The sequence below is a fragment of the Grampus griseus genome, assembly GCF_964374135.1.
Source record: "Grampus griseus genome assembly, chromosome: 19".
In the NCBI taxonomy this organism is placed as follows: domain Eukaryota; kingdom Metazoa; phylum Chordata; class Mammalia; order Artiodactyla; family Delphinidae; genus Grampus; species Grampus griseus.
Window position 1 is genome coordinate 13,202,285 of NC_139013.1, and position 25,486 is coordinate 13,227,770.

Below are 25,486 nucleotides of genomic sequence, written 5' to 3' on the forward strand. Positions count from 1 at the left end.
TTTCCTCTGCATACAACATAAAATAGTACAACCGCGTGGTGGTGTGGCAATTCAGGTTATACAGTCAGCGCTTAATGGTGGTGGGCCTATATTCCCATTCCCGTACATGGATAAATTCAGTAGTAACTTTTTTCTTTTATTTTTTAATATGTATTATTTTTAAATTTATTTTGGGCTGCATTGGGTCTTCGTTGCCGCTCGTGGGCTTTCTCTAGTTGCGGCCAGTAGGCTTCTCATTGCAGTGGCTTCTCTTGTTGCAGAGCACTGGATCTAGGCGCGCAGGCTTCAGTAGCTGTGGCTCGGTGGCTCTAGAGCGCAGGCTCAGTAGTTGTGGCCCATGGGCTTAGTTGCTCCGTGGCATGTGGGATCTTCCCGGACCAGGGCTGGAACCCTTGTCCCTCGCATTGGCAGGAGGATTCTTAACCACTGTGCCACTAGGGAAGCCCCCTGTGGTTTTTTTTTTTGTTAATAAGGCACAAATGCATGATTGCAAACTTGCAGAGCTGCAGTTATTCTGCCATTATGCCCTTAGACATTCATCTGTCTTCAATTTCTCCACCATTATGAAACAGCTGTGGTGAATTCTGTACAGAATGTCCAAGAGCAGCGTGAACCATTTTCTTAGCCCGGGTATCTACTGGTCCAAAAGTTCCATGACCGAATCACTCTAATGGCCGGCGAACCTAGAAGGCTGTTTCCGGTTGCCCTTGGTAAAGATGGCGAGAAGAGGACCGTCACCGGGGTCAGGCTGCGAACTCGATGCCCTCACCAAACATGGCGGCCTTTTGTGCCCGCCCCCTTAGCTTCCTCCTGTCGGTTTACTCCAACGAATCAGTAGCTATGGCGGCGGTGATTCCGGCTTCTCGGAGGCTCCGCAACTTGCTGACCTGTCGTGAGTCACCTCTTGACCTTTGGGGGTCCGTTGAGCTTTCGTGCTGTCACAGCGACAGTCGGACGGGGAGGCCTGTCCCGGGTCTCGCAGGGTCCGAGCCCCTTATTAAACTCAGGGGTCCGTGCCCCCATCCAAACGAACGGCCTGTGTCTTACAATCGGGTCGCTGACGGCTCAGTGTTCCCAACCTGGAGTCAGTACCACGATCACGGGTCTGAAGTGTTCCTCATACTGAGGCCACTGATAAGTGCGCCCTAATCTTAAAGTCTGTATTTCCCTAAACCAAGGCCTCTAACAGGACTGTGTTCCCCAATCTAGTGTCACTGAGATGTGTGCCCTCTGCTCTTGAAAGTGCTGTGCCCCCAATCTGGGGTCATCAATGGCTCTCCCTTCCTTCATCTCCCCAGGATTGACAGCCCGCACCAACCTGGGTCTCAGCCTTAACCTTCATCCCTTGAGTTCCTTTGCGCAAGATGAACCCTCCAAAGCAGCCCCCGAGGAAGCCCCAGGCCACAGCTATGAGTCCCTTCGGGTGACATCTGCCCAGAAACACATCCTGCATGTGCAGCTAAACCGGCCGGAGAAGAGAAACGCCATGAACAAGGCCTTCTGGAGGTCCGGCCTGCAGATTCTGGAGGCCTGCCTGCAGGAGGAGGCAGGGGCTAAGGGACTGGGCAGGGGTGGGCCTGAGGGCAGGGGACTCCCACGCCAGACATAGCCCTTCCCCCTTTCCCCCACAGCGAGATGGTGGTGTGCTTCAACAAGATTGCAGAAGATGCTGACTGTCGTGCTGTGGTGATCTCTGGCGCAGGAAAAATATTCACTTCAGGTACGAGGTGCTCTCCACACCCACCCCTGCCAGTCTCCCCTGCTCCTGAGAATAGAGTAATGCTTCATAATTAGTGTTTTAAGCAGCTTCTAACTTCCACTTTGATCATTTTCAAATACAGAAATTAGTCCATGGGACTTCCCTGGCAGTCCAGTGGTTAAGACTGCACGCTTCCACTCCAGGAGGCATGGGTTCATCCCTGGTCGGGGAACTAGGACCCTATATGCCGCACAGTGCAGCAAAAACAAAAGAAAAGAAATTAGTCCAACAGAACATGACAGGATCATCGGCTCTAAAGTCAGGGTTTTCATCCTGAATCTGTGGCCTTGATCAAGGCCTTTAATCACCCAGAATCTGTTTTTTTCTAATGTCAGTAAAGCGTGTTGTAATAATTACACGCTTTCTGGCAATTCCCTGGCAGTCCAGTGGTTAGGACTCAGCACTTTCACTGCAGGGGCCCTGGTTCAATCCCTGGTCGGGGAACTAAGATCCTGCAAGCTGCGAGTGGCGTGGCCAAAAATAAAAAATTGCATGCTTTCGTGCAATTAATTACTCAGTCCACATGAACTGATTTCCAGTTACACGTCTGTTAGATCTTTTGATTGTCCCACAGGTCTTTTCTTCAGGTTGGATAGTTTCCATTGACCAGATTCATTGACTCCTTTGTCACCTCTGTTCTGCTGTTAAGCCCATCCAATGATTTTTAAAAATTTCAGATACAGGCATACCTCAGAGATATTGTGGGTTCAGTTCTAGACTACCACAATAAAGCGAATATAGCAATAAAGCAAGTCACATGAACTTTTTGGTTTCCCAGTGCATGTAAAAGTTACATTTACACTATACTGTAGTCTGTTAAGTGTGCAGTAGCATTATGTCTAAAAAAACAAAGTACAGGGGCTTCCCTGGTGGCGCAGTGGTTGAGGGTCCGCCTGCTGATGCAGGGGACACGGGTTCGTGCCCCGGTCCAGGAGGATCCCACGTGCCGTGGAGCGGCTGGGCCCGTGAGCCATGGCCGCTGAGCTTGCGTGTCCGGAGCCTGTGCTCCGCAACGGGAGAGGCCACAACAGTGAGAGGCCTGTGTATCGCAAAAAAAAAAAAAGTACTTACCTTAATTAAAAGGTAATTTATTGCTAAAAAATGCTAACCATTTGACAATGCAGGGTTGCTAGAAACCTTCAATGTGTAAAAAACACAGTATCTGTGGGACTTCCCTAATGGTTCAGTGGTTAAGATTCACTGTTTCCAATGCAGGGTTGCATGGGGCATGGGTTCGATACCTGGTCAGGGAACTAAGATCCCACATGCTGTGTGGTGCAGCCAACAAATCAAAAGGAAAAACAGTATCTGTGAAGCGCAGTAAAATGAGGTATGCCTGTATTGTACTTTGCAGTTCTCAAATTTCCATTTGGTTCTTTTTTATATTTTCCATTTCTCTGCTAAAGTTTCATATCTTTTTGTTTGTCACAATCATATTTTTAAAAAAATATTTATTTGTTTATCTTTGGCTGCATCGGTTCTTAGTTGCTCACTCGGGATCTTCATTGCCGCGTGCGGACTTCTCTCTGCTTGTGGCCCGCGTGCTCAGTAGTTGTGGCTTTCGGGTTTAGTTGCCCCTTGGCATGTGGGATCTTCGTTCCCCAACCAGGGATCAAACGTGAGTCCCCTGCATTGAAAGGCAGATGCTTAACCGCTGGACCACCAGGGATGTCCCACAACCATATTTTTCTTTGCATCATTGACCGTAGTTACAATGGCTGTTTTCAAATCCTTGTCTCCTAATTCCAACATCTGGGTCCCCTTGGCGTCAATCTCTGTTTCTTATCTTTTCTCTTGAAAAAAAAAATGGGTCTCATTTTCCTGTTTCTTTGTTTTCAGAGTAAGCTTAGATTGTATCCTGGATATTGGACTATGGGAGAAAATGATGTGGAAATTCAGGATCCTATTACATAATTCCAGAGTGTTGAGTTTCCTGTTTTAGCAGCTGAGTTGGAGTCAGTGTTTTAAATCTCTTTGCTGGGCTGCCTGCCTGCTTCATGGGTCAACAAGAGATTTGGGCAGAGCTTATACACAGAACCTGGGGCTCCCCTCTCTGGCTCTCTGCTTTCTGGAATGTCCCCCCCTCACTTTCTATCAGCTGAGGTCACCCTGGGCTCTGTTTGTCCTTTGGTTCTTCAAGCACAACTTCAGCCTGCCCTCAGGTTAACTTTAAAAACAGGTAACTCGGCCAGTCACTTCTTCCAGAGTCTGCCAGGTGCCTTCAGGTAATTGGATCTTGTCCAACAAGGGCACCTAGTTGGCACCTGTAGGAGGGTCCATACCAGAAGTGGAAGGTCACATACACTGATTTCTGCACAGGGCCCAGCCTAATGTTGGGGTCCCAGTGGTGACTGAGGCAGCCCCAGGCCCTGCCCTCATGGAGTTTCCAATTCAGTGGGGAAGACAGACAGTAAACAATGTATTTCTTTCTTTTTTTTTTTAATTTGCTTTAAAATATTTTATTGGAATTCTTTTGATAAGACCAAGTAAAGGCCACCTAAATGATTTTGGCCCCCAAATTTCTAGGCAGTCCCCTCTCCCCACCCCAGGAGGTTGACAGCTGCTCACACAGGTTAAGGCAGGGAAGATGTGGAGTTCCGAGGGTCTGTCCAACACCAGGTAGAGGACACCCTTTGTGTCAGCAGAATTCACAGTACCCAGGTAGAAGGTGCGCTGCTCTCCACTTCTTATCACAGCCTGTTAATGAAGTGGCAGGAACCATTACCGGGGCATCCCAGCTATCCCAACAACACTTCTCCAAGAGGAGAATTCCAAACCTTAGGCCTTCAGTCACCAGGCTAGCCCTGAATCTCTGTGAAGGGACACTGCCCTGGCTGGGCTTCCAAAAGCTCTCCTGCTTTATTCAAGAATAACACAACAGTGGACGTCTTAAACACCCTCGAGGCGCTCAGGAGCCTCCTTCAAGAATCAGGGGCCTGGGGCTTCCCTGGTGGCGCAGTGGTTGAGAGTCCGCCTGCCGATGCGGGGGACACAGGTTCGTGCCCCGGTCCGGGAGGATCCCACATGCCGCGGAGCGGCTGGGCCCGTGGGCCATGGCCGCTGAGCCTGCGCGTCCGGAGCCTGTGCTCCGCAATGGGAGAGGCCACAACAGTGAGAGGCCCGCGTACCGCAAAAAACAAAACAAAACAAAAAGAATCAGGGGCCTGGGAAGAAACCAGTGAGTCAGCAGAAGCCAGGGCGACTCCAGACGAGCGCCCCCTGCCCTGAGCAGGGTCAGTTCCGAGCAGTGGCATCACAGAGACATCAGGCGCTCTAGTCTGTAATGACAGTTCATCCTGCTCAGACAATGCATTTCTTTCTGTTTCGTCTGTTAACATCTCCGCACGTCGTGCCCGTTGTTTTCCTTCTACCACTCTCTCTGTTCTCCTTCATTCCTTTGTTCATCCATTCAACATTCCAGTGCCAGCCCCCTTCCTGGGTGCCTCGGACCTAGAAACAGAAAGCAGCCCCTGTTTCTGAGCCCTTTCCCTCGTGGAGTGCAGGATGAGGGTTCATGTGTAGCCGTGCCAGGCCTGGGGTCCTCATCTTTCAGCTCACAGCTGATTGTGGCCGTCTCGTCCCATTTTCAATCTGAAGGCCAGAAAGAAGAAACTCAACTTAATTAGCAGTTTCAATGATAGAATGAAACTACTAATTTAAAAAAAAAAGAAAAAAAGAACTAGCCCACACTTACTTACATTTGCGGAGTGTCTCTGAGCACCTTACACATATTAATTCTCACCACGACCCTATGAGACAGGCTCAGTCCCCATCCCAATTTGACAGGTGAGGAAACTGAGACCCAGAGAGAGGAAGAAACTTGCCCAGTTCTCACTGCTGCGATTTTTGAACATGGGCTGCCTTGCTGCAGAATCCTTGCTCTTCACGGCTAAGTGACCCAGGTGTCTGACAGGCTGGTTCAAAGTATGCCTAGCCGGAGGAGCCCGCCACCTCCCACCCCTGCCAGCCGCACACACCTTCACCTCTCTGTGGTCTCATCTGAAGAAAAGGGAGATGCTGTGAGCCCCCACCTCATCAGGTTGCCGTGAGGATGAAATGAGTTAATAGGCACAAAACATTAATTCATGTGGAACTTTTATTAATGTAGCTGCTATTATTATTTTTAAAAATAAATTTATTTATTTTTGGCTGCATTGGGTCTTCGTTGCTGCGCGCGGGCTTTCTCTAGTCGCAGCGAGCGGGGGCTACTCTTCGTTGCGGTGCGCGGGCTTCTCGTTGCGGTGGCTTCTCTTGTTGCAGAGAATGGGCTCTAGGCGCGTGGGCTTCAGTAATTGTGGCACGCAGGCTCGGTAGTTGCGGCTCGCGGGCTCTAGAGCGCAGGCTCAGTAGTTATGGCTCACGGGCTTAGTTGCTCCGCGGCATGTGGGATCTTCCCAGACCAGAGCTCGAACCCATGTCCCCTGCATTGGCAGGCAGGTTCTTAACCACTGCGCCACCAGGGAAGTCCCCGTAGCTGTTATTATTGATGATTATAAATAAGTTAATTGTTATGATGAAGGAGATCTGAAACACTGAGGTTCCCAGGGAACGATATAGGGGACCTCTCCGGAATGACTTCTGACTCCGGAGGGGGACACCTTGTACCGTGGTCTGGGGCCGTTTATTCCAAGGGGTTGCAGACACCCGTGTCTGCAGATCCAGGTAGGGCAGATAAACCAGCAAAAACAGCGGGAGGAGGTGTGGCCAGGTGCCAAGCTGGGCTTGTTCTGGGGGTAAGCTTGGTCCCACTGAGTCATACAAGCTGTGCAGGCCTAGTGGGAAGCTGGCAGATGTCTGCAGGCTGATGCAGGCGCTTCTGGCCTCGGCTGAGACGGAGTATATAATAATAGTAACTGTGGTGATGCCATTACGTGCCAGCCATTGCTCAAAGCGCCTCTGGGCTCTGTCACTTGAATCCTTGCAGCCCCATCAGCTCTCGGGAGGATTTTAGGCTCATTTTACAGAGCAGAAACCCGAAACCCAAAGGATGGAGTGACCTGGCCAGGGTCACACAGAGGAGTTCTGTCTTACCCATATTTAACTTGCACAAATTCAGCTCTACCCTGAGTCAACACTCCTGTGTTCTCGTTCATTTAAATAAGCCTGTGCAGGCACCAGAGCCTCAGAGAGTCAGGGGTGTGGCTGAAGGTAGGAGTGACTTTTCAGGTTTGTCAAATAGCATTGTTCAGAGGACAGGCAAAAGGATGAGAGTGATTCACCTCGGGAAGAAGAAAATTCTGCTCAGAACGACCCCGTAGCTCCACCTCACTCAGAGTCAAAGTCAAAGTCCTCCTCTTGGCCCACAAGGCCCCACAGAGTCTGCCTCTGTCACCTCTCTGACGTTGGCTTTTCCTGCTTTCCCCCTTGCTCACTCCACTACGCTGGCCTCAGTGGTCCTCCATACAGACACTGGGGTCATTCCTACCGCAGGGCCTTTGCACTGGCTGTTCCTGACATGTAGAACTCTCTTATCCCAGATATCCCTACAGCTCCCTCCCTTATGGTCCTTCAGATCTTTATTCATATGTCACTTTTTCAGTTAAGAGGGTCCCTGACCACCCTACTTAATACTGCAAGAGCCCTCACTGTGCATGTGCACGCACGCGCGCGCGCACACACACACGCACACACACACTCCATTCCGCTTCCCTCCTTTAATTTTCTTTTAGTACTTATTGCCACCTGACAAAATGTATCTTCTTACCTGTTTGTTTCCCATAGAAGGGCAGCTCCATGGGGGCAGAGATTGTTGTCTGTCTTGTTCACTTATTGAGCACCTGCTGTGTGCTAGGCCCTGGTAGGCACTGGGGATACAGTGGTGGGCAAAAAGCCAAACTCCTTGAGGGTGGGGAGATGGGGAAGACAAACTCCTCCGCTCATGGAGCTCACATCCTAGAAAGGGAGACAGGCACTAAACGAGATAAGCATACAGTTATGTGGTAACAAGAAGGCAGTGCGGGAGATATGGCCAAGAAAGGAGGTGAAAGGTGACAGGCTGCAATTTAGCCAGGGTGCCCAGAGGAGGCCTCTCTGAGGAGGTGACCTTTGAACTGTGGCCTGATCGCTGGGGAAGGGCTGTTCTAGGCAGAGGGAGGAGCAGGCACAGAGGCCCTAGGAAGCGAATGTGTTGTCGGAATGGCTGATGGAGGCCTGCGTGCCCAGTGGCATAGGCTGGAGATGATGCTTGTGCAGGGCTGGTAAGGTCTTGGCAGAAGACCTGGCATTTCATTCTAAGTAAGAGGGATGGGGGGCGTCGGGGAGAAGAGAGGGCCCTGAGGTGATCACAAGTGCCCTCTGGCCGCATGTGGGGAACAGACTGTGGCGGCAGGTCAGTGGAGGAAAGGTCAGGCTTGGGATTGTCTTAAAGTTGGAGCCACAAAAATTTCTCCATTTCCGAGCTTCCTGTCTCAGGAAACATCACCACCTTTGACGCAGTTGCTCGTGCCCAAAACCTTGACCTCCAGGCCATCTGGCATCACAGTGAAAAGCACGGCCCCTGGAGCCAGCTGCATAGTTCTGGGCTTGAAGTCGCAGTTCCACTGCTCGCAAGCCAGTGTGACCTTGGGCGTGTGATTTAAGCTCCCCGTGCCTCAGTTTCTCCCCCAGGAAAATGGAGGTAGTAATAGGACCTACCTCAGAGGGTCATTGTGAGGCTAAGGTGAGCAAAGACTCGATATACGTTAGCTTGCCTTGTCTTCACACCCCAAAGGCAGTCCCTCCTGTGTGAGTTGCTGCCTCCACCGTGGCGGTTTGCGTGGCCTCTGAACCCTAGCCAGGGCAACGGGTTGGGCCTGGGCGGCTAGGTGAGCCTCCCCAGATCTCCCCACCAGGTATCGACTTCGTGGACATGGCTTCAGGCCTCCTTCAGCCCGCAGGAGACGACGTGGCCCGTATCAGCTGGCACCTCCATAGCCTCCTCAGCAGATACCAAGAGACCTTCAGCGTCATCGAGAAGGTGACCCTGGGAGGCTAGCAGGGCAGCCCCCTTCCTGCCGCTCCTGGACCAGCCTTGACCCCGCCCCTCCTGTCCCCTTCCAGTGCCCTAAGCCGGTGATTGGCGCCATCCATGGGGGCTGCATTGGTGCAGGTGAGTCTGCAGCCACCCACCCAGATCTGCTGCCAGTTAGACTGGCCCTAGGTGCAACCCCACAGTCTGGGGGTGGGGGGGGGAGCAGTCCTGTGGTTGTTTAGTGTCCCTGGCCTCTGCTTCCCAGGAGTGGATCTTATCACTGCCTGTGACATCCGGTACTGTACCCAGGATGCTTCCTTCCAGGTGAAGGTGAGCCATCCTCCCGAGCTTCTGATTCCTTGGGCCCTGCTTAGAGCTGGGAAATGAGTGGCAGAGACAGGTCAGAGCAGGGGTAGAGCAGGGACAGAGCAAGCTAAGGGGGTGGGCGTGAGTCTAGACGGCTTCATGGAAGAGTTAGTTAGAACTGAACCTTAAAAAGTAACCCTTGGGACTTCCCTGGTGGTCCAATGGTTAAGACTCCGCGCTTCCAAGGCAGGGGGCGCCTGTTTGATCCCTGGTCAGGGAACTAAGATCCCACGTGCCACAGGAGCAAAAAAATAAAGAAAAGAAAAGTAACACTTGGCCAGGGAGGAAGTCAAGGGTAGGCCATGCAGTCAGTGTGAGGTCAGGAGTGAGTCAAGTTGTCAGGCTGGGGGCGCTGCTTGGCGTCAGTGCTGGAGGGGGCGGGAGGCACGATGGAGCTCATGGTTGGAGGGGGGCAGGGCAGGGATAAGCAAGGCTTCTGTCTGGAGATAGATGCAGCTGACCGCAAAGAATTGGGAGGGCAGAAGAATTGGAAGGTGAGCTGTATTCTAGACCGAAGGAACCTATATGGGCAAAAGTATGTGGATGGGAATGAAACGGGGTGTTTGGAATGGGAGCCTCTGAGGTGGGGGTGGGGTGGGACCTCTGCAGTAAATGCGGAATTTCGTTGGCATTGAGGTTGTATGGGGGACAGTAGTGGGCAGAAACTAAGCACGGGCAGGATTGCTCCCCCCAGGAGGTGGACCTAGGTTTGGCAGCGGATGTGGGAACCCTGCAGCGACTGCCCAGAGTCATCGGGAACCAGAGGTGGGTGAGAGGAGCCTGGGGGAGGGGACGGCAGGACACCTCCTAGACCTGGGATGACTGCCACCCCCGACACGCTCTGCCCTCTTGCAGCCTGGTCAACGAGCTGGCCTTCACCGCCCGCAAGATGATGGCTGACGAGGCCCTGGACTGTGGGCTGGTCAGGTAGGGGCTGAGGCCTGTCCTGGATAAGAGCTCAGGGGCAGCCAGACCTGGGTGGGGCTCTCTGGATCCCCCAGTACCTTAACTCATGGATTCCAAGTGGCCTCCTCTCTCTGGGTGGTCTGGAGTCTACTGCCCTGCTCTGATTGGTCCATTTCACTGCGGTATCTGCCATTTTCTACTGTGATTGGCCATTTGTTCATCCATGAGAGGGAGAGGAGAGCTCTTCTCAGACCGCCGACTGCAAATGCCTTTCATCCTCAGCCGGGTCTTCCCAGACAAGGAGGTCATGCTTGATGCGGCCTTCGCCCTGGCAGCCGAGATTTCCAGCAAGAGCCCCGTGGCGGTGCAGAGCACCAAGATCAACCTGCTCTACTCCCGCGACCATTCGGTGACCGACAGCCTCAACTTCATGGTGAGACTCTCCGTCCGACCAATCACATCCCGTCTCTGATCCCAGAGCAACCAATCAGGGCACAGCGGCCCCTTGCAGGCCTTGTCCTCTGACTGGTGCGCTGCTATCTCCTATTTTTCATTGGTCCAATTAAAATCTTCCCGTATCCTTTCCATTCCCCGCCGCCGTCTTTATCCAGAAATCCTGGAACATGAGCATGCTGCAGACAGAGGATGTCGTTAAGTCTCTCCAGGCCTTAATGGAGAAGAAGGAACTGAAGACCATCACCTTCTCCAAGCTCTGAGAGGCCCTTCATCCCAGGTCCTGGCCCAGGGTCTAGCTTTGTCCCGTCTCATGACTGCGCTTCCTCATTCGCAGAGAGGGAGGATTAGTGAAGATGGTCCCCCTCGCTGTCTTCTTTGCCAGTCTCCCTGTTTTCATGCCTTGTCTTCGCCCCACGAACAATAAAGCAATATAAAGAACCCGGTGTCCTTATTGGAGAGAGAGGCGAGGCAGAAAGGGGGTTAACGTGATGATCCTGGGGGCTCCAAAGACCACGGTTGTGCTGAAAGTTGGGGACAGAGATATGACCAATGGGCATGGAAGCCATGCAGGTGATGACCATTCAGAGTGGCAGTGGGCAGGCCAGGGCTGGTAGCAAGTCACGTGGAAGGCCACAGACGGTCTTCCTGACTGCCCCAGGCTTGTGGGCGGCATTTCCCCTGCCTGGCCCCCACTCACTACACAGCGTAGTAGGTTCCGGTGCTGGAGTCTGGCTAGGGTTCTGCTGCTACCCAGTCTTGGGCCAACTGCCTCACTTCTTGAAGCTCTGAGTTCTCTTTTCCATATATAATCCCAACCTCCTGGAGAATTCCCTGGCGGTCCAGTGGTTAGGGCTTTCACTGCAGCGGCCCGGGTTCAATCCCCTGTGGGGGAACGAAGATCCCGCAAGCTGCGTGGCGTGGCCAGAAAAATAAATAAATAAACCAACGTCCTGGATTTACGTTTGGAATGAGGGCAAGAGACCAAGCATTAATTTACAAGGTATTATTTTCCTTTTTTTCTTCTTTTTCGGCCGCGCTGTGTGGCTTGTGGGAGATTTGTGGGATCTTAGTTCCCCTGACCAGGGATGGAACCCAGCGCCACGGCAGTGAAAGCACGGAGTCCTAACCACTGGACCACCAGGGAAGTCCCCAAGCATTAATTTAGTGTCTCCTATATGCCACGTCCTGTTATGAATATTTATTAACTTAGTAATTCCTTTCAAGGACCCTATGAGGTTAATACTATTAATATTCCCTATTTAACAGATGGGCAAATGGGCAAATTGAGGTTAAACCACTGACGCAAGATCAAACAGCGAAGAAGCGGCAGAGGAAGGAGTTTAACCCAGAACCTCAGGCCCCAGAAGTCAGTGATCTAAACCACGACATATACAACATGACGTACATGCTAGAGGCACGCAGCAATAAACTGAGGTCCTCGAACAGTTCCTGGGAGTATCAGGAGTGCCCAGTTCCTCCGTGCTTTTTCACTTGTTTCCGTTGCCCATCTGTCCTGGGCCACTCCTTTTAGCCTTACCCTGCCCAACCCTCCTGGCCTCACCCTCCCTCTGACAACAAAGGGTCAGCCAGGTTTTTATGGGCTCCGATAAGGCCCTTGAAGGGCCAAAGTTCGCCAGCACTTCCTCTTTGCAGGAGGGCCTAGAGGAGGCGGTCCTGAGCTGAGTACCCCAGGCCTGGCCCAGAAGATCTGGGTTCCGGCTGGTTACCAGTGAGGCTGGTAAGAGAAGGGAGACTGGGGGTGCCCTAGAAGATGTGTGTCTAGGATCCCTAGAAGAGGGACCCCGTGGACCCTGCCCTGCCAGCCACTCCCTTATCCTCAGGTATAAGGGCCACCCACCAGCCTCTCTCTGCCGCCATTCCCTGCTCCTGCAGCTCTTCTCACTGTAGCAGCCACCAGCCCAGCCTCTCAAGATGGCCTTCGTTCCTGCACCAGGCTACCAGCCCACCTACAACCCGGTGAGATACCCTAGTCCCTGGCTTGGCTCCACCCTGACCGCCACGCACCAATTTACCCTCACCCTGATCCTCAGAGGCAGCCACCGGGCGTTGTGGGTCTGATTTACCCAGTACTGACCCTGGGGCTTGACTTACTCCCACCCTGATAGACTATTTACATCCAGCTCCAGCTCTCAGCCTTCTTCGTCTTCACGCTGATCCCTCACCCCTTGGTTTCCTCTCCCTTGCTTAAGGGAGGGGGACTGGAGGGGCTGCTGACTGAGTAGTAAGGGCTGCAATAGGCAGATGACCTTTGAGGCCCCTCACCTGGCCCTTTCTGCAGACGCTGCCCTACCACAGGCCCATCCCAGGCAGTCTCAGAGTTGGAATGTCCATTTACATCCAAGGAGTGGCTAGCGAGCATATGAAGAGGTAAGACCCTCCCCCATGCCAGGCTAGGCTGGGAGGGGGCTAAAAACAGGGGGCTTCCAGCCCAGGTGCAGGAGGCCTATTTCCCTCCCTCCCCGCCACTGAGAAGAGGGCTCTATGCCACCGCACCTGATGGCCAAGGAACAGCTCTGGTCTGGGGAGCCCAGGGCTTGGTGATCAGATCAGGAGGGGGGCTGGGAGGTGTTAGGGAGACTCACCATGACAGGTGGCCCCAGAGTTGGGACACTGGATTGGAATTGTTGGGTATGACAGCATGAATTAAGATCACAGGCTCAGAGCCGGTCCACCTGAGTTCATGTCCCAGCTCTGTCACTTACCAACCGTGTGACTGGGAAAGCTCTGTGTGCTTTAGTTTGTCATCTATAAAATGGGTTTTGAGGATTCAGTATGTAAAACATATAGAGTCGTATATTCAGCACTACAGCAACTCTTAGCTTTTTGTTTCTTTAATTTTTTTGGCAGCGTTGGGTCTTCATTCCATGCGGGCTTTCTTTAGTTGAGGCGAGTGGTGGCGGGAGGGCTACTCTTTGTTGCGGTGCGCGGGCTTCTCACTGCGGTGGCTTCTCTTGTTGTGGAGCACGGGCTCTAGGTTTGTGGGCTTCAGTAGTTATGGTACGTGGGCTCAGTAGTTGTGGTGCACGGGCTTAGTTGCTCCGCGGCATGTGGGATCTTCCCGGACCAGGGTTCAAACCTGTGTCCTCTGCATTGGCAGGCGGATTCTTAACCACTGCGCCACCAGGGAAGTCCACTTAGCTTTTTTTATGGTTTTAAAATTGTGATGATAAAAAAAAAATGGTGATGATAATTGAACGATGTCATAGGACTGTTGTTTCTTTGGTCATTGTTTCTGTGTCCACCGAGTACCCACTCTGTGCCTAGGCGCTGGGGACAGAGCATCCAACAGGACAAAGATCCCTGTCCTCGTGGAGCTGACATCCTAGTAGAGGAGACAGATAAAAAATAAATAAGTCAGATATATAATAAGTCAGATGGCAATAAATGCTATGGAGACAAATGAGGAGGGAAGGGAGATGGGGAGCAGATGTGGGGTAGGGGTTGTGTGGCATTGTCCCTTTAAATAAGGTGGCCAGGGAAAGGTTCCTGGGAAGGGAATTTTTCAGCAAAGACCTGAAGGAGGTGAGAGGGAGGGAGCCTGGCGTGTATCTGAGGGAAGAGCATTCCAAGCAGAAAGAACAGCCAGTGCAAAGGTCCTGAGGCAGGTGTGTACCTGCCCCCTTGGAATAATTTGGGGGCTGCTGGTGTGAAGGGAGCTGTGGAAGGTGCTCCGATTTGGGTTTTCACAGGGTCCCTCTGGCTGCCTGTGGGGAATGGCCTTCAGAAGCCAGGGAGGGGGCAGAGAGACCTGAGCTGATAGAGACTGGGCTGGGGTAAATGCAGGAGTCCCAGTAGCAGTCTTATTTGAAGCTGGGTCAGGGAAGGGAGTGAGCAAAGGGGTAGCGGTGGGAATCTGCCCCTTGGAGTGCAGGGGCACGATCTCCCCCTCCAGTCTTGGGTCAATAGTGCGCTGGCATGGGCGGCCAGGGGAAGAGCCCTTCGTGTCCCACCAGGTTCTTCGTGAACTTCGAGGTGGGGCAAGGCCCAGAGGCAGACGTCGCCTTCCACTTCAATCCCCGCTTTGACGGCTGGGATAAGGTGGTCTTAAACACGAGGCAGAATGGCAACTGGGGCAAGGAGGAGAAGAAAAGGAGCATGCCATTCAGCAAGGGTGCCGCCTTCGAGCTGGTGTTCATGGTCCTGGCCGAGCACTACAAGGTCGGAGTCTCGAGGGCGAGGCCTCCCCTCCCCACCCCTCCCTCCCCCCTTCCCTTCCTTCCTCCCTCCCTGCCTTTCTGCCTTCCCCTGATCCCTCCCTCTCTCCCTTTCTTTCTTCGTTTTTCCTCTCTCCCTTCCCCCTCCCTCCTCCCTTCCTACCTCACTTTTCTTTTCTTTTCTTTTCCTCCTCTCCTGCCTCTTTTTCTCATTCCCATTCCTCCACCTCGGAGAGCCTTCTAATGTGTTTCATGCATAACATCTTGCTCCCGTGTTCTTGCGAGGTATGTATTTTGGCCGTTTCTTATCAGGAAGTCTAAACACACACAGAAGCACAGAGGCCTGGGAAGCCCTCCTCTCCTTGGCCAGCACCGATAGCTGTCCACTCCAGGTTCCTCTGCTCCTATCTCTACCTCCCACTTCCCCTCCGGTTATTTAGAAGCAAATCCCAGCTATCATACAATTTCATTCATAAATATGAATGGAGTTCTCTCCACCCCCTGCCTCCCCATAAATGACACACATCAGACACCCTGTGCACATCTGTCCCAGCCTGACCCATGGGAGAAGTCTTCTGGGAGGATGACCTACCTGGACGTTATCTGCCCTCATATAGACACCAGATATCTAACCTCATCACCAAGGTTAACATTAGGGCTTGAGCTCGGACAGACACGGGTTCAAGTCTGGGCTTTGCCTCTCCCCAGCATGTGACCTTGAGCTGGTCACTCTACTACCTGGAACCTCTGCTTTCTTGAACAACAGGGACAGTGTTTTGTCCTCCCTCACGGAGCTGTTGAGCCCATCACCATGTTGATGCCAGCAGGTAAAGTGCTTAGCACGTAGGAAGCTCTCAGTCCTGGGGAGCTGGGTCTCGGCTGTGCCCGTTGCTTAGCACTATAAACAGAACCGTGAGGGCTTACAGTACTCTTGAGATGTGATGACAAGGCAAGGCTCTGGGATTTCCACAGTGCCTCTGACATGCCTTCCCAACAGTCCCAGAGCGAGATCCCATTTTACAGATGCAGAGACGAAGACTCAGGGAAGTGAGTGACTTACCTAAGGTCCCACAGCCAAGACATGTCAGAGCTGGACCTGACACCCAATCATTTGGTACCAAAACCAGGACTCCCATTCAGTGATCTCCCAATCTCCATCCTCAGGCTAAATTCTCTATTCTCGTCTGCCCACCAATCTGTGAGCTGACTTTTGACCTCTGACCGGTGGACTCAAGATTCCTGACTCTGAGGCTGTCCCAGCTCACCCTCAAAACTTGTGACCCCCAAGTTAAAAATCTCCCTGTTTCCTGCTTCCTGTTTTCTACCCTCCAGGGTCAGAGGTGCCACCTCTGACCTGACCCCTGCCCTCCAGGTGGTGGTAAATGGGGATCCCTTCTATGAGTTTGGGCACCGGATCCCGCTACAGATGGTCACCCACCTGCATGTGGATGGCGACCTGCAGCTTCAATCAATCAACTTCATCGGAGGCGAGCCCACCCCAAACCAGGTGTGTGGTGTGTCCCCCTCTTGTTTGCTTGCTTTCTTCCTTAATTCACCCCTACATTCACTTATTTCCAGAGCACCTGCTCTGGGCCAGACCCTTTGCCAGGTGACGCCACAGACCCAGCGGCAACCAGGACAGTCTACTGGGAAGACAGATGTGTCACCAGATAGTAGTGGCCACAAGTTGTCAGTGCGGGGGTGGGGCGCATTCAGGAGGTCTGGAGAGTCTTTTTTCTTTTAAGGTATTGGCACCATTTTCTACACTGTCATTTTATTTTATTTACTTATTTAATTATTTTGGCTGTGCCACGTGGCTTGCAGGATCCTAGTTCCCTGACCAGGGATTGAACCCTGGCCCTTGGCAGTGAAAGCGCAGAGTCCCAACCACTGGACAGCCAGGGAAGTCCCTGGAAAGTCTTAGGAAGGGCTTTCTGGAGGAGAAGTAGGTGTGTAAGCTGAGTCAGAAAGTGATGACAGGGAGGGACAAAAACCACAGGAGTAGCAAACGTGTTTCTGAGAAGTTGCCTGACGTCATGAGTCAGCTGGGAAATTCACCGCCAATCCCAGGGAGCTACCACTACGCACCCACCAGAAGGGCTGTCACGGGAAGGGCACATCATACCCACGGCTGGTGAGGCCGTGGACTGGCCGACACTCCCATACCTCGGGAAATAACTGGGCAGCATCTACGGAAGCTGAACAGACACACGCCGGTGACCGTGAAACCCCACTACCAGGTCCACGGTGAACAACTGGCCAGGACACAGGCACTAGAACCCCACAGCAGCACTACTTGGAGAAGCCCAAACCTCAGAACCCTGGCATGTCCTTCAGCTGAGGGCTCTACCCTTCCCAACCTGTAAGTCCCCCAGCCCCTCCAAGGGGAAAGGGCACTGGTGACCCTGAGCCCCATTCTACAGATGTGGGAACTGAGGCACGGAGTGCTTCAGTAACTGGCCCAAGATCGTGGAGCTCGTAAGCGGCAGAGGCACGGGTCCAACCACTCCTCTGCCTCCCTGATGAGGAGATGCTGGGATTGTCTTCATCCCTAAGGTGGCCTTGGGCCTATGGGTGTTCATTTTACTGTTGTGCGTCATCAGTGTATTTTATTTTATTATTTATTTACTTACTGACTTATGGCCACACTGCATGGCTTGCGGAATGTTAGTTCCCTGACCAGGGATCGAACCCTGGGCCCCCACAATGAGAGTGCCAAGTCCTAACCGCTGGACCGCCAGGGAATTCCCTCATCAATGTATTTTAAAAAGAAAAACAACATGGGAATTCCCTGGCGGTCCAGCGGTTAGGACTCCTCACTTTCACTGCCGAGGGCCCGGGCTCAATCCCTGATCAGGGAACTAAGATCCTGCAAAACGCTCAATGCGGCTAGAATAAAAAGAAAAACAAGAATGAAGCAATTTTTAAAGGACCTTCAGGATAGCTGGCTTAAAGTGGAAGTCGAGGCAGAAATGAGTGCATCAGAAACAGAGAGAAAGAGTGAATAAAAATTGTTTGGCGGGGAAAGGAACCACTGGTGAGAAGGTGAGGACGAGAGAGAGGAACAGAGACAGCGAGTAAGAGAGGCTGAGAAACAGAAACAGAGTCACACACAGACTGAAGGAGCTGAGACAGACAAGGGAGAGACAGGAGCTTGGCTGGCTAAAGCACCCCTCGTTGCCCCAGGGGTGCGCATGTAGAGTGAGGGGCAAATCATGGTTGGAGACGAGGTGAGCAGGATGTTGTGTGGGCCTGCGGGTGTGTAATGGGGGTGCACGCTTTATCGTGTGGCTCCTGGAGGGAGGAGAGGAGTGGATGAGGGTCCTGGGTCAGCAGGAAGCCAGGACAGAGGTGGGGACAGAAACAGAATTTACCAGCCTTGTCCTAAAGGAGTGGGCTGAGGTTCGCTGTGCACTGGAGATCCCTAAACACGGCGAGTTCCTCTCCCTGAATGAGCCATCTGGGTGGTACCCTTTGACCCCGAGTTCCCTTGGATGGTGGTGGTGGGCTGCCCTGGGGCGGGCATCCTTGACACCCTCCAGGCCCTAGTTTAGGGTCCCCCTCATTGCCTCCTTCTCCTTCTGTGCCCACAGATACCCATGCCTAATCCGGCGTACCCAGTAAGTACCTGCTGGTGGGTGATGGACTTCCCCTTGAGGTGGGGTTCAGTGGCTGAGGAGGTCCTAGGGCAGCCAAAGGACCCCCAGCCTCTCTCCATTCATGCCTTCCGTCCATCTGTGTAGGGTCCCGGGCAGTGCTACCAAGAGCCAAGTAACCTCCCTGTAAGTGGGAGGGTTGTGTGGCCATTTGGGGGTGGGTGGCAAGAACTGGAGGGTGGTCAGAGAGACTGGATCCCCAGTTGTACTAATCCAGCACCTAGAGCTACGCCTGCATGGAGTAGGTGGGCCTAATATTTGCCGAATATTATAGAATAACTCTTCCTCACTTCACAGACCATGGAGGGACCCCCAGCCTTCAACCCGGTAAGGTCTCTGGTGGGAGTTTAGGGTTCTGTGGTGGGCAGTTTGTGGGGAAGCAGGAACTGGTGGTGGGTCGGGGGTCCTGAGAAGGTAGGAAATAGAGTGGGCAGAGGGTGTTTGGGGCGGGAGGGGGGTGGGGAGAGGGTGGAGTTGGTGGTCAGAGGGTGTGGAGGTTGGGGGTTTGGGACATTTCCCAGGACAAGTGAGAGCCCCTCTCTGAAAATTTGTCCCTGCCTCTGGCTTCTGGGGACCTGAGAGACGATGGGACACCATGTGCTCTTCCCACAGCCTGTGCCATTTAATGGGAGACTGCAAGGGGGGCTTACAGCCCGAAGAACCATTATTGTCAAGGGCTACGTACCCGCCACAGCCAAGAGGTACAGAATCTAGATTGAGGTGTGAATCCTTGGTCCTCCTCATCCCTCAGTCCTAGGAGACTGAGCCCTCAGCCTCCTCCACTGGAGACCTGGGAATCCAGTCCCCAGTCCCCTCCTTCCTTGGGGAGCAAAGCGCTCCCCCACCTCCTTCCCACCCATCTTACTCCTACCCTTCTCTCTGCCCCCAGCTTTGTCATCAACTTCAAGGTGGGGTCCTCAGGGGACCTGGCTCTGCACATTAACCCCCGGCTGAATGAGGGCAGCGTGGTTCGGAACAGTTTTCTGAATGGCTCGTGGGGAGCTGAGGAAAGGAATGTCTCCTACAACCCGTTTGGTCCTGGACAGTTCTTTGATGTGAGTCTGGGGTCTCTTTCCCTGCTTCCCTCCAAAGCCTCTGTCCTGGCTCTGGCCTCATGCCCTCCCCTCTCTCTGCAGCTGTCCATTCGCTGTGGCATGGATCGCTTCAAGGTGTATGCCAACGGCCAGCACCTCTTCGACTTCTCCCATCGCCTTTCGGCCTTCCAGAGGGTGGACATGGTGGAGATCCAGGGTGATGTCACCTTGTCCTATGTCCAGATCTGATTTATATCTGGGGCCATAACCCCTGGGAACACAGAGGAAGATCCTGTAGGACTCCTTTCTAAGCCCCTAATAAAATGTCTGAGGGTGTTTTGTGAGTGTACACGACCCTGTTCGCCTCCCTCACTGTTCCTTCCTTCTTGGTTCAATCGTGCACTATCCATTCAGCCATCCAATCATCTACCCATCCATCCTCTCATCATAATAAATCTAGGGCTTTATGTGTATGAACCCATTCACTCCTCACAATGCCAGGAGGTAGGAACTATTATTATTTTCCATCTGTAAATGATGAAGAGACAGGCAAAGAAAAATAAAGCTGTTGCCCAAGGTCACAGAGTCTGTAAATGGCAGAACTAGTATCCAAATCGAGGTGGTCTGGCTCCCAAGGCTACGTACTCAACCACTATACAGCCTGTTGTCCCATCCACCCTGCATCCATCCAACCAAAAGTCCATATACCCATTCGACATCCAGCCATCTAGCCACTCACCAATCCATCTATCCGTCTGTTTGTCCAGCCATCTTTTCATCCATCCCTTCATCCACCCACCCATCCATTCATCCCTCCATCCATCTATCTCATCATCCATCAATCTTTCCAAACATTCATCCGAGCATATGTTCATCCATCCATCTAAACATTCAATGATCCATCCACTCTACCTCTCCATTTTAGCTGTTTGTTCATCCATTCATCATCCAGCCGTTCACCCATCCATCTGACCATCCATCCATTCAAACATCTAACTACTTATTTATTAGTCCATATGTCTATTCACTCAGCCATGCTTACATCCAGATTTCATTCATCCTTTCATCTCTTCACTCCCTCCATTTGTCCATGCAGTTCTCTGCCTTCCAGCACATCCATCCATCCGTCCATTTGTCCATTTTTTATCTATCCAGTCATCCATTCTTCTCTTCATGATCTATTCCTCCATCCATTTCCAATTATTTATCCATACATTTATCTCTTCATCTGCCCACTAACCATGAGTCATTCATTCAAACATCCTTTTATCATCATCTTTGTGTTGATTTAATAATTTGTTCATTTCCTTACACTTTCATGCATCCATTTATTCACTCTTATTCATTCACTCACTCGCTTGTTCACATATCCAGTCATTTGTCACTGTCTATTCAATTACTCATTCAGTTTATTGTCTCATTCATTCACCTAGTGTAGTTCTTAAACAGTCCTACATTGCAATCCCCTGGGGAGCTTTTAAAAAATATTGATACCTGACCCCAACCCAGACCATCATTAGGCTAAACCACAAAAATGTCATTTTTGTAGGTTAAACGTGGTTAAATATCAATAATTTCGTATGTTCTAGTCTAGTAAGTCTGTAGTGGGTCCTGGGCATCAATATTATCGTTGAGTTCTCCAGAAGATTTTATGGATTTGTCAAACATTGATCAAAGATGTTCTGGGGGCCCTCAGACCCTGGATGGATGCTGAGGACGTCAGGAAGGGCGGAGGGCTGACCTGGGCAGCCTCCAGTCTGAGGCCGTCTTCTCCTTCTTCTGGGCTCCCTCCTCCCTTACTGAACAGTCACTGCCCAGGGATGGCTGTCAGGAGATACAACAGCCACGAGCCTAGAGGGGCACAGGAAGAGGGTCCCCCAAAGAGCTGGTGAGGTCATGTTTAGTTTTCTATCACTGCTGCAATATGTTTGAAGAAATAATGCCTGAAAACTTACCCAATTTTATGAAAGACATTCGTTTCTAGATCTGAGAAGCTCAATGAACTGCAAGTAAGATAAATACAAAGAGATCCATACCGAGACCCATCATAGTTAAACTGCTGGAAGAAAAAAAAAAGACAGAAAAATTTGAAAGCTATAAGTGAAAAAACAACTCATCATGTACAGGGGAAAGCAGTATGATTCACAGCTAAATTTTCATAGAAACAATGAAGGCCAGAAGGCAGTTGAATGATTTATTCCAAGTGCTAAACAAAAGAAAACTGTCAGTAATTCTATACTCAACAAAACTATATTTAACAACTGAAGGCAAATGTTAAGGAGAAAAAAAAAAACAACAAAAAACTGAAGGCAAGGGCTTCCCTGGTGGCACAGTGTTTGGGGGTCTGCCTGCCGATGTGGGGGACGCGGGTTCGTGCCCCCGTCCGGGAGGATCCCACATGCCGCGGAGTGGCTGGGCCTGTGTGCCATGGCCGCTGGGCCTGCGCGTCCGGAGTCTGTGCTCCGCAACGGGAGAGGCCGCAGCGGTGAGAGGCCCGCATAACGCAAAAACAAAAAACAAAACAAAAAACTGAAGGCAAAAGAAAGATATTCTGAGATAGAAGAAAACTGAGAATTCATTGCTAGCAGACCTCCCTGTAGGGAATACTAAAGAAAGTCTTTCACATTGAAAGAAAATGACATCAAATACACAGGAAGAAATAAAGAATCCTAGAAATTATGAATATGTGGATAAATATTTTTCAAAATTATATAAATAAAATTTATTATTTTTCTATTTTCTTTAAAAATGTGATGGTAGTGAAAATTATAACACTATATTGTAGAGTGTATAACATATATGAATGTGATATATATAACAACAATAGCACAAAATAAGGTGGGAAATGGAGATATATTGGAGCAATGCTGCTATATTTTACTGGAATTAAATCTGTATTAACATAAAGTTGACTGTGATCATTTACAATGCCTATTGTCATCCCTAGAGTGACCATTTAAAAACCAGCTTTCAAAATATACAGTTTAGGGCTTCCCTGGTGGCGCAGTGGTTGAGAGTCCGCCAGCCGATGCAGGGGACGCGGGTTCGTGCCCTGGTCCGGGAAGCCCGTGAGCCATGGCCGCTGAGCCTGCGCGTCCGGAGCCTGTGCTCTGTGGCGGGAGAGGCCACAACGATGAGAGGCCTGCGTACTGCAAAAAAAAAAAAAAAAAAAACAATCAAAATATACAGTTAAAAAAAAACAGCAGAGGAATTTAAATGGTATACTAAAAATTGTTTAACACAAAGGCAGGTAGTGAAGGACTAACAGAGTAAAAACAAATAGCAAAATGGCAGCCAACTATATCAATCACGACATCAAGTGTGAATGAAATAAACATTCCAACCAAAAGTCAGAGATCGGGGCTTCCCTGGTGGCGAAGTAGTTAAGAATCTGCCTGCCAATGCAGGGGACACGGGTTCGAGCCCTGGTCCGGGAAGATCCCACATGCCGCGGAGCAACTAGCCCGTACGCCACAACTACTGAGCCTGTGCTCTAGAGCCCGCGAGCCACAACTACTGAAGCCCACACGCCTAGAGTCTAGTCTGTGCCCCGCAACAAGAGAAGCCACTGCAGTGAGAAGCCGGCGCACCGCAACTAAAGAAAGCCCACAGGCAACCACAAAGACCCAACGCAGCCAAAAAAAAAAGAAAAAAAAGTCAGAGATCGTCCGTGGTGGTCAGCTTCCAAACTGGCCTCCAATGATATGCAAACCCTTGTGTGAACCCCTCCCAAATGGTACCAGGGTTAGTATGTGTGACTACATTTCATCAAGAGAATATGGCAGAACTGATAGCGTGTCACTTCTCAAACGGGGGTATAAGAGACACTACAGCTTCTGTCGTGGCTTGCTCTCTTGCTCTCTCATTTCTCAATGACTCCCCCGGGAGGAGTCAGTAACTTCTTGAACAGTCCTATGTAAGTGCTCATGTGACAAGAAACTGAAAACTCCTGCCAACATCCATGTGTGTGAGCCCTCTTAGAAGAAGTTCCTCCAATCCCAGTCAAGCCTTTAGAGCAGGGGTTGCAAACTTTTTCTATAATGGTCACATAGTAAATATGTTAGGCATTGTGGGTGACCCAGTCTCTGTTGCAGCTCCCGAGCTCCACGGGTGGAGCACAAAAGCAGCCAGTAGGCTCTAATAAATGAAAGAGCATGGCTGTGTCCCAATAAAACTTTATTTATGGACACTGAAATTTGAATTTCGCATCATTTGAAGTGTTAAGAAATGTTATTCTTCTTTTCATTTTTTTTTCAGCTATTTTAAAATGTGAAAACCACTCTTAGATTGTGAGCCTTACTAAAACAGGTAATGGGTGGGTTTAACCCAACAGCCATAGTTTGCCAAAACTTCTTTCGGGTGCTAGCAACTTCACTTATAGTTTGACTGTAACTGCATGAAAACTCAGCACCACAACCTAGTTAAGCCACTCCTAGGTTCCTAACTTCAGCAACTGGAAGACAATAAGTATGTGTTATTTTATGATGTTACTGGGATAATTTGTCATGAAGCTACAAAGAATAATACATTTTCAGCCTGGATAAGAAAACAAGACCCAAGTATATGCTATCTACAAAAGACACACTTTAGATCTAAGACGTAGATAAGTTGAAGGTAAAAGGATGAGAAAAGAAGTACCGTGCAATCAGTAACCGTGAGAGTAGAAGGACAAAATTAGTATCAGACACAGTAGATGTTAAAAGAAATTTTACTAGAGACAAAGGACATTTCATCATGATAAAAGGGTCAATACATCAAATATACACATCAAACTATGCACATATATTGCTAAGGGACAAAAAAGAGGTGAGTGGGTGAAAGATGCTCGATTTTATGCAAGGAGGGAAAAAAATTGCATATACATGTGTTTAGAAGGGCAGAGAGTTTTGGAAAGATACACAAGAGATACAGACACGGGTAACAGAAGTTTGCTCTTAAAAGGAGGACTTTCATATACATATTTTATATATTTATAGTTTTTTTATTTTGAAATGACTAACACAGAAAGTTGTAAGTACAGTACAAACATTTTTTTCCCTACACTCATTTGAGAATAAGTTGCCAACATGCTTCCTGATCACCTTCAATTACTTTATTGTGTATTTCCACAAACAAGAACATTCTCTTGCATGTCCACTGTAAGGCAACAGTGAAAATCAGGAAATTAACAGATGGATAACAGATTAACAGATGGATAACTACCATCTATTCCGAGACCCCAACCACCTTTACCAGTTGTGCCAACAACTGTATTTTCCACTGCATACTTTGAAATTTGTACTGTAGGTATATCTTTAAATTAATATAAATTTTAAAATTATATATATTAAAAATTATATATATATAAAGTGATATTATATATATGTAATTCCTTTAACAGGCAAATAAAAATAAACATAATAGCCCTGGGACCAGGGGAATTCAGACTTTCCCGGGTCCTCCAGTGGGAGAGGGTGTCCTTCATTCCACGACCCACCCAGAGATACACTCTTGAGGGCCGGGCATGGGGGTGAAGTGGCTTCAGCCGAAGGGTCTCAAGGGGCAGAAGAACGGCTCCAGGAAAAGCTCAAGTGCCGCAGCAGGGTTGGTCTTCCCACCACCCTAGCTGTTTCAGGTTCAGTCGGCAAGCAGCCCCACCTTGCCGAGCCTCCGTTTTTAAACCGCAACTTCTGCAGCGGCCCAAGGGAAGGAGGGAAATTTGTCTGTCACACTTTGGCCGGGAGTCCGGACCGGAAGCCTGTGGTACATCCGCCAGGGGTGCGGATCCAGACTTTCCGAGACCCGGGTCCGAACCCACTGTGAGCTGCTGGCACGCTGCCCCACCCCACCCCCCGCCTCCATCCGCAGCTGCGAACCACGTCCGCTGCGAGCGCCTCGCTGAGGGTGCGAGGCTGGGGGCGCTCGCTTGGTCCCGGCTCCCCCGCCAACCACAGCTATTCAAGGGCGACCCAGCGACCCCCAGAAACCAGAAAATCCCCACCTGCCGGTCGAGGGTGACTGGGCGTCTGTATATACCCAACTCCCCCTACCCCCTAGAATCTCGGGGAGGGCCGGGGTCTCGGGGCCGTCGGGCGAGCCCAGATGGACGAAGTGTGTGAACACGCTCGAAGGCAGCAGGGACACAGGAGCCCGGCCGTTCGCGTTTCCCGTCTTCTCCTCGGGGAGGCTGCAGCTCCAGTGCGCGT

At 50.8% G+C, this 25,486-nt stretch overlaps 2 protein-coding genes across 2 annotated transcripts; both read left to right on the top strand.

Annotated features, from left to right (window-relative positions):
• Positions 1–759: 759 nt before the first annotated feature.
• ECH1 (enoyl-CoA hydratase 1) lies at positions 760–10,883 on the top strand (the record flags this gene model as incomplete). The annotated part of the gene is made up of 10 exons (XM_082677623.1): positions 760–892; positions 1,299–1,506; positions 1,632–1,720; positions 8,590–8,714; positions 8,798–8,846; positions 8,974–9,038; positions 9,769–9,839; positions 9,930–10,001; positions 10,263–10,413; positions 10,592–10,883. The coding sequence occupies 10 exons, from the start codon at positions 760–762 to the stop codon at positions 10,694–10,696; spliced, it is 1,068 nt and encodes a 355-aa protein (XP_082533749.1). The 3' UTR covers positions 10,697–10,883.
• A 722-nt stretch (positions 10,884–11,605) lies between these two features.
• LGALS4 (galectin 4) lies at positions 11,606–19,639 on the top strand. The gene is made up of 11 exons (XM_082677753.1): positions 11,606–12,174; positions 12,278–12,413; positions 12,736–12,824; positions 14,411–14,615; positions 15,984–16,118; positions 18,205–18,231; positions 18,355–18,393; positions 18,565–18,594; positions 18,880–18,968; positions 19,157–19,322; positions 19,404–19,639. Exons 2-11 carry the CDS (start codon positions 12,369–12,371, stop codon positions 19,548–19,550), a joined length of 972 nt encoding a protein of 323 aa, XP_082533879.1. The 5' UTR covers positions 11,606–12,174; positions 12,278–12,368; the 3' UTR covers positions 19,551–19,639.
• The last annotated feature ends 5,847 nt before the right edge of the window (positions 19,640–25,486 follow it).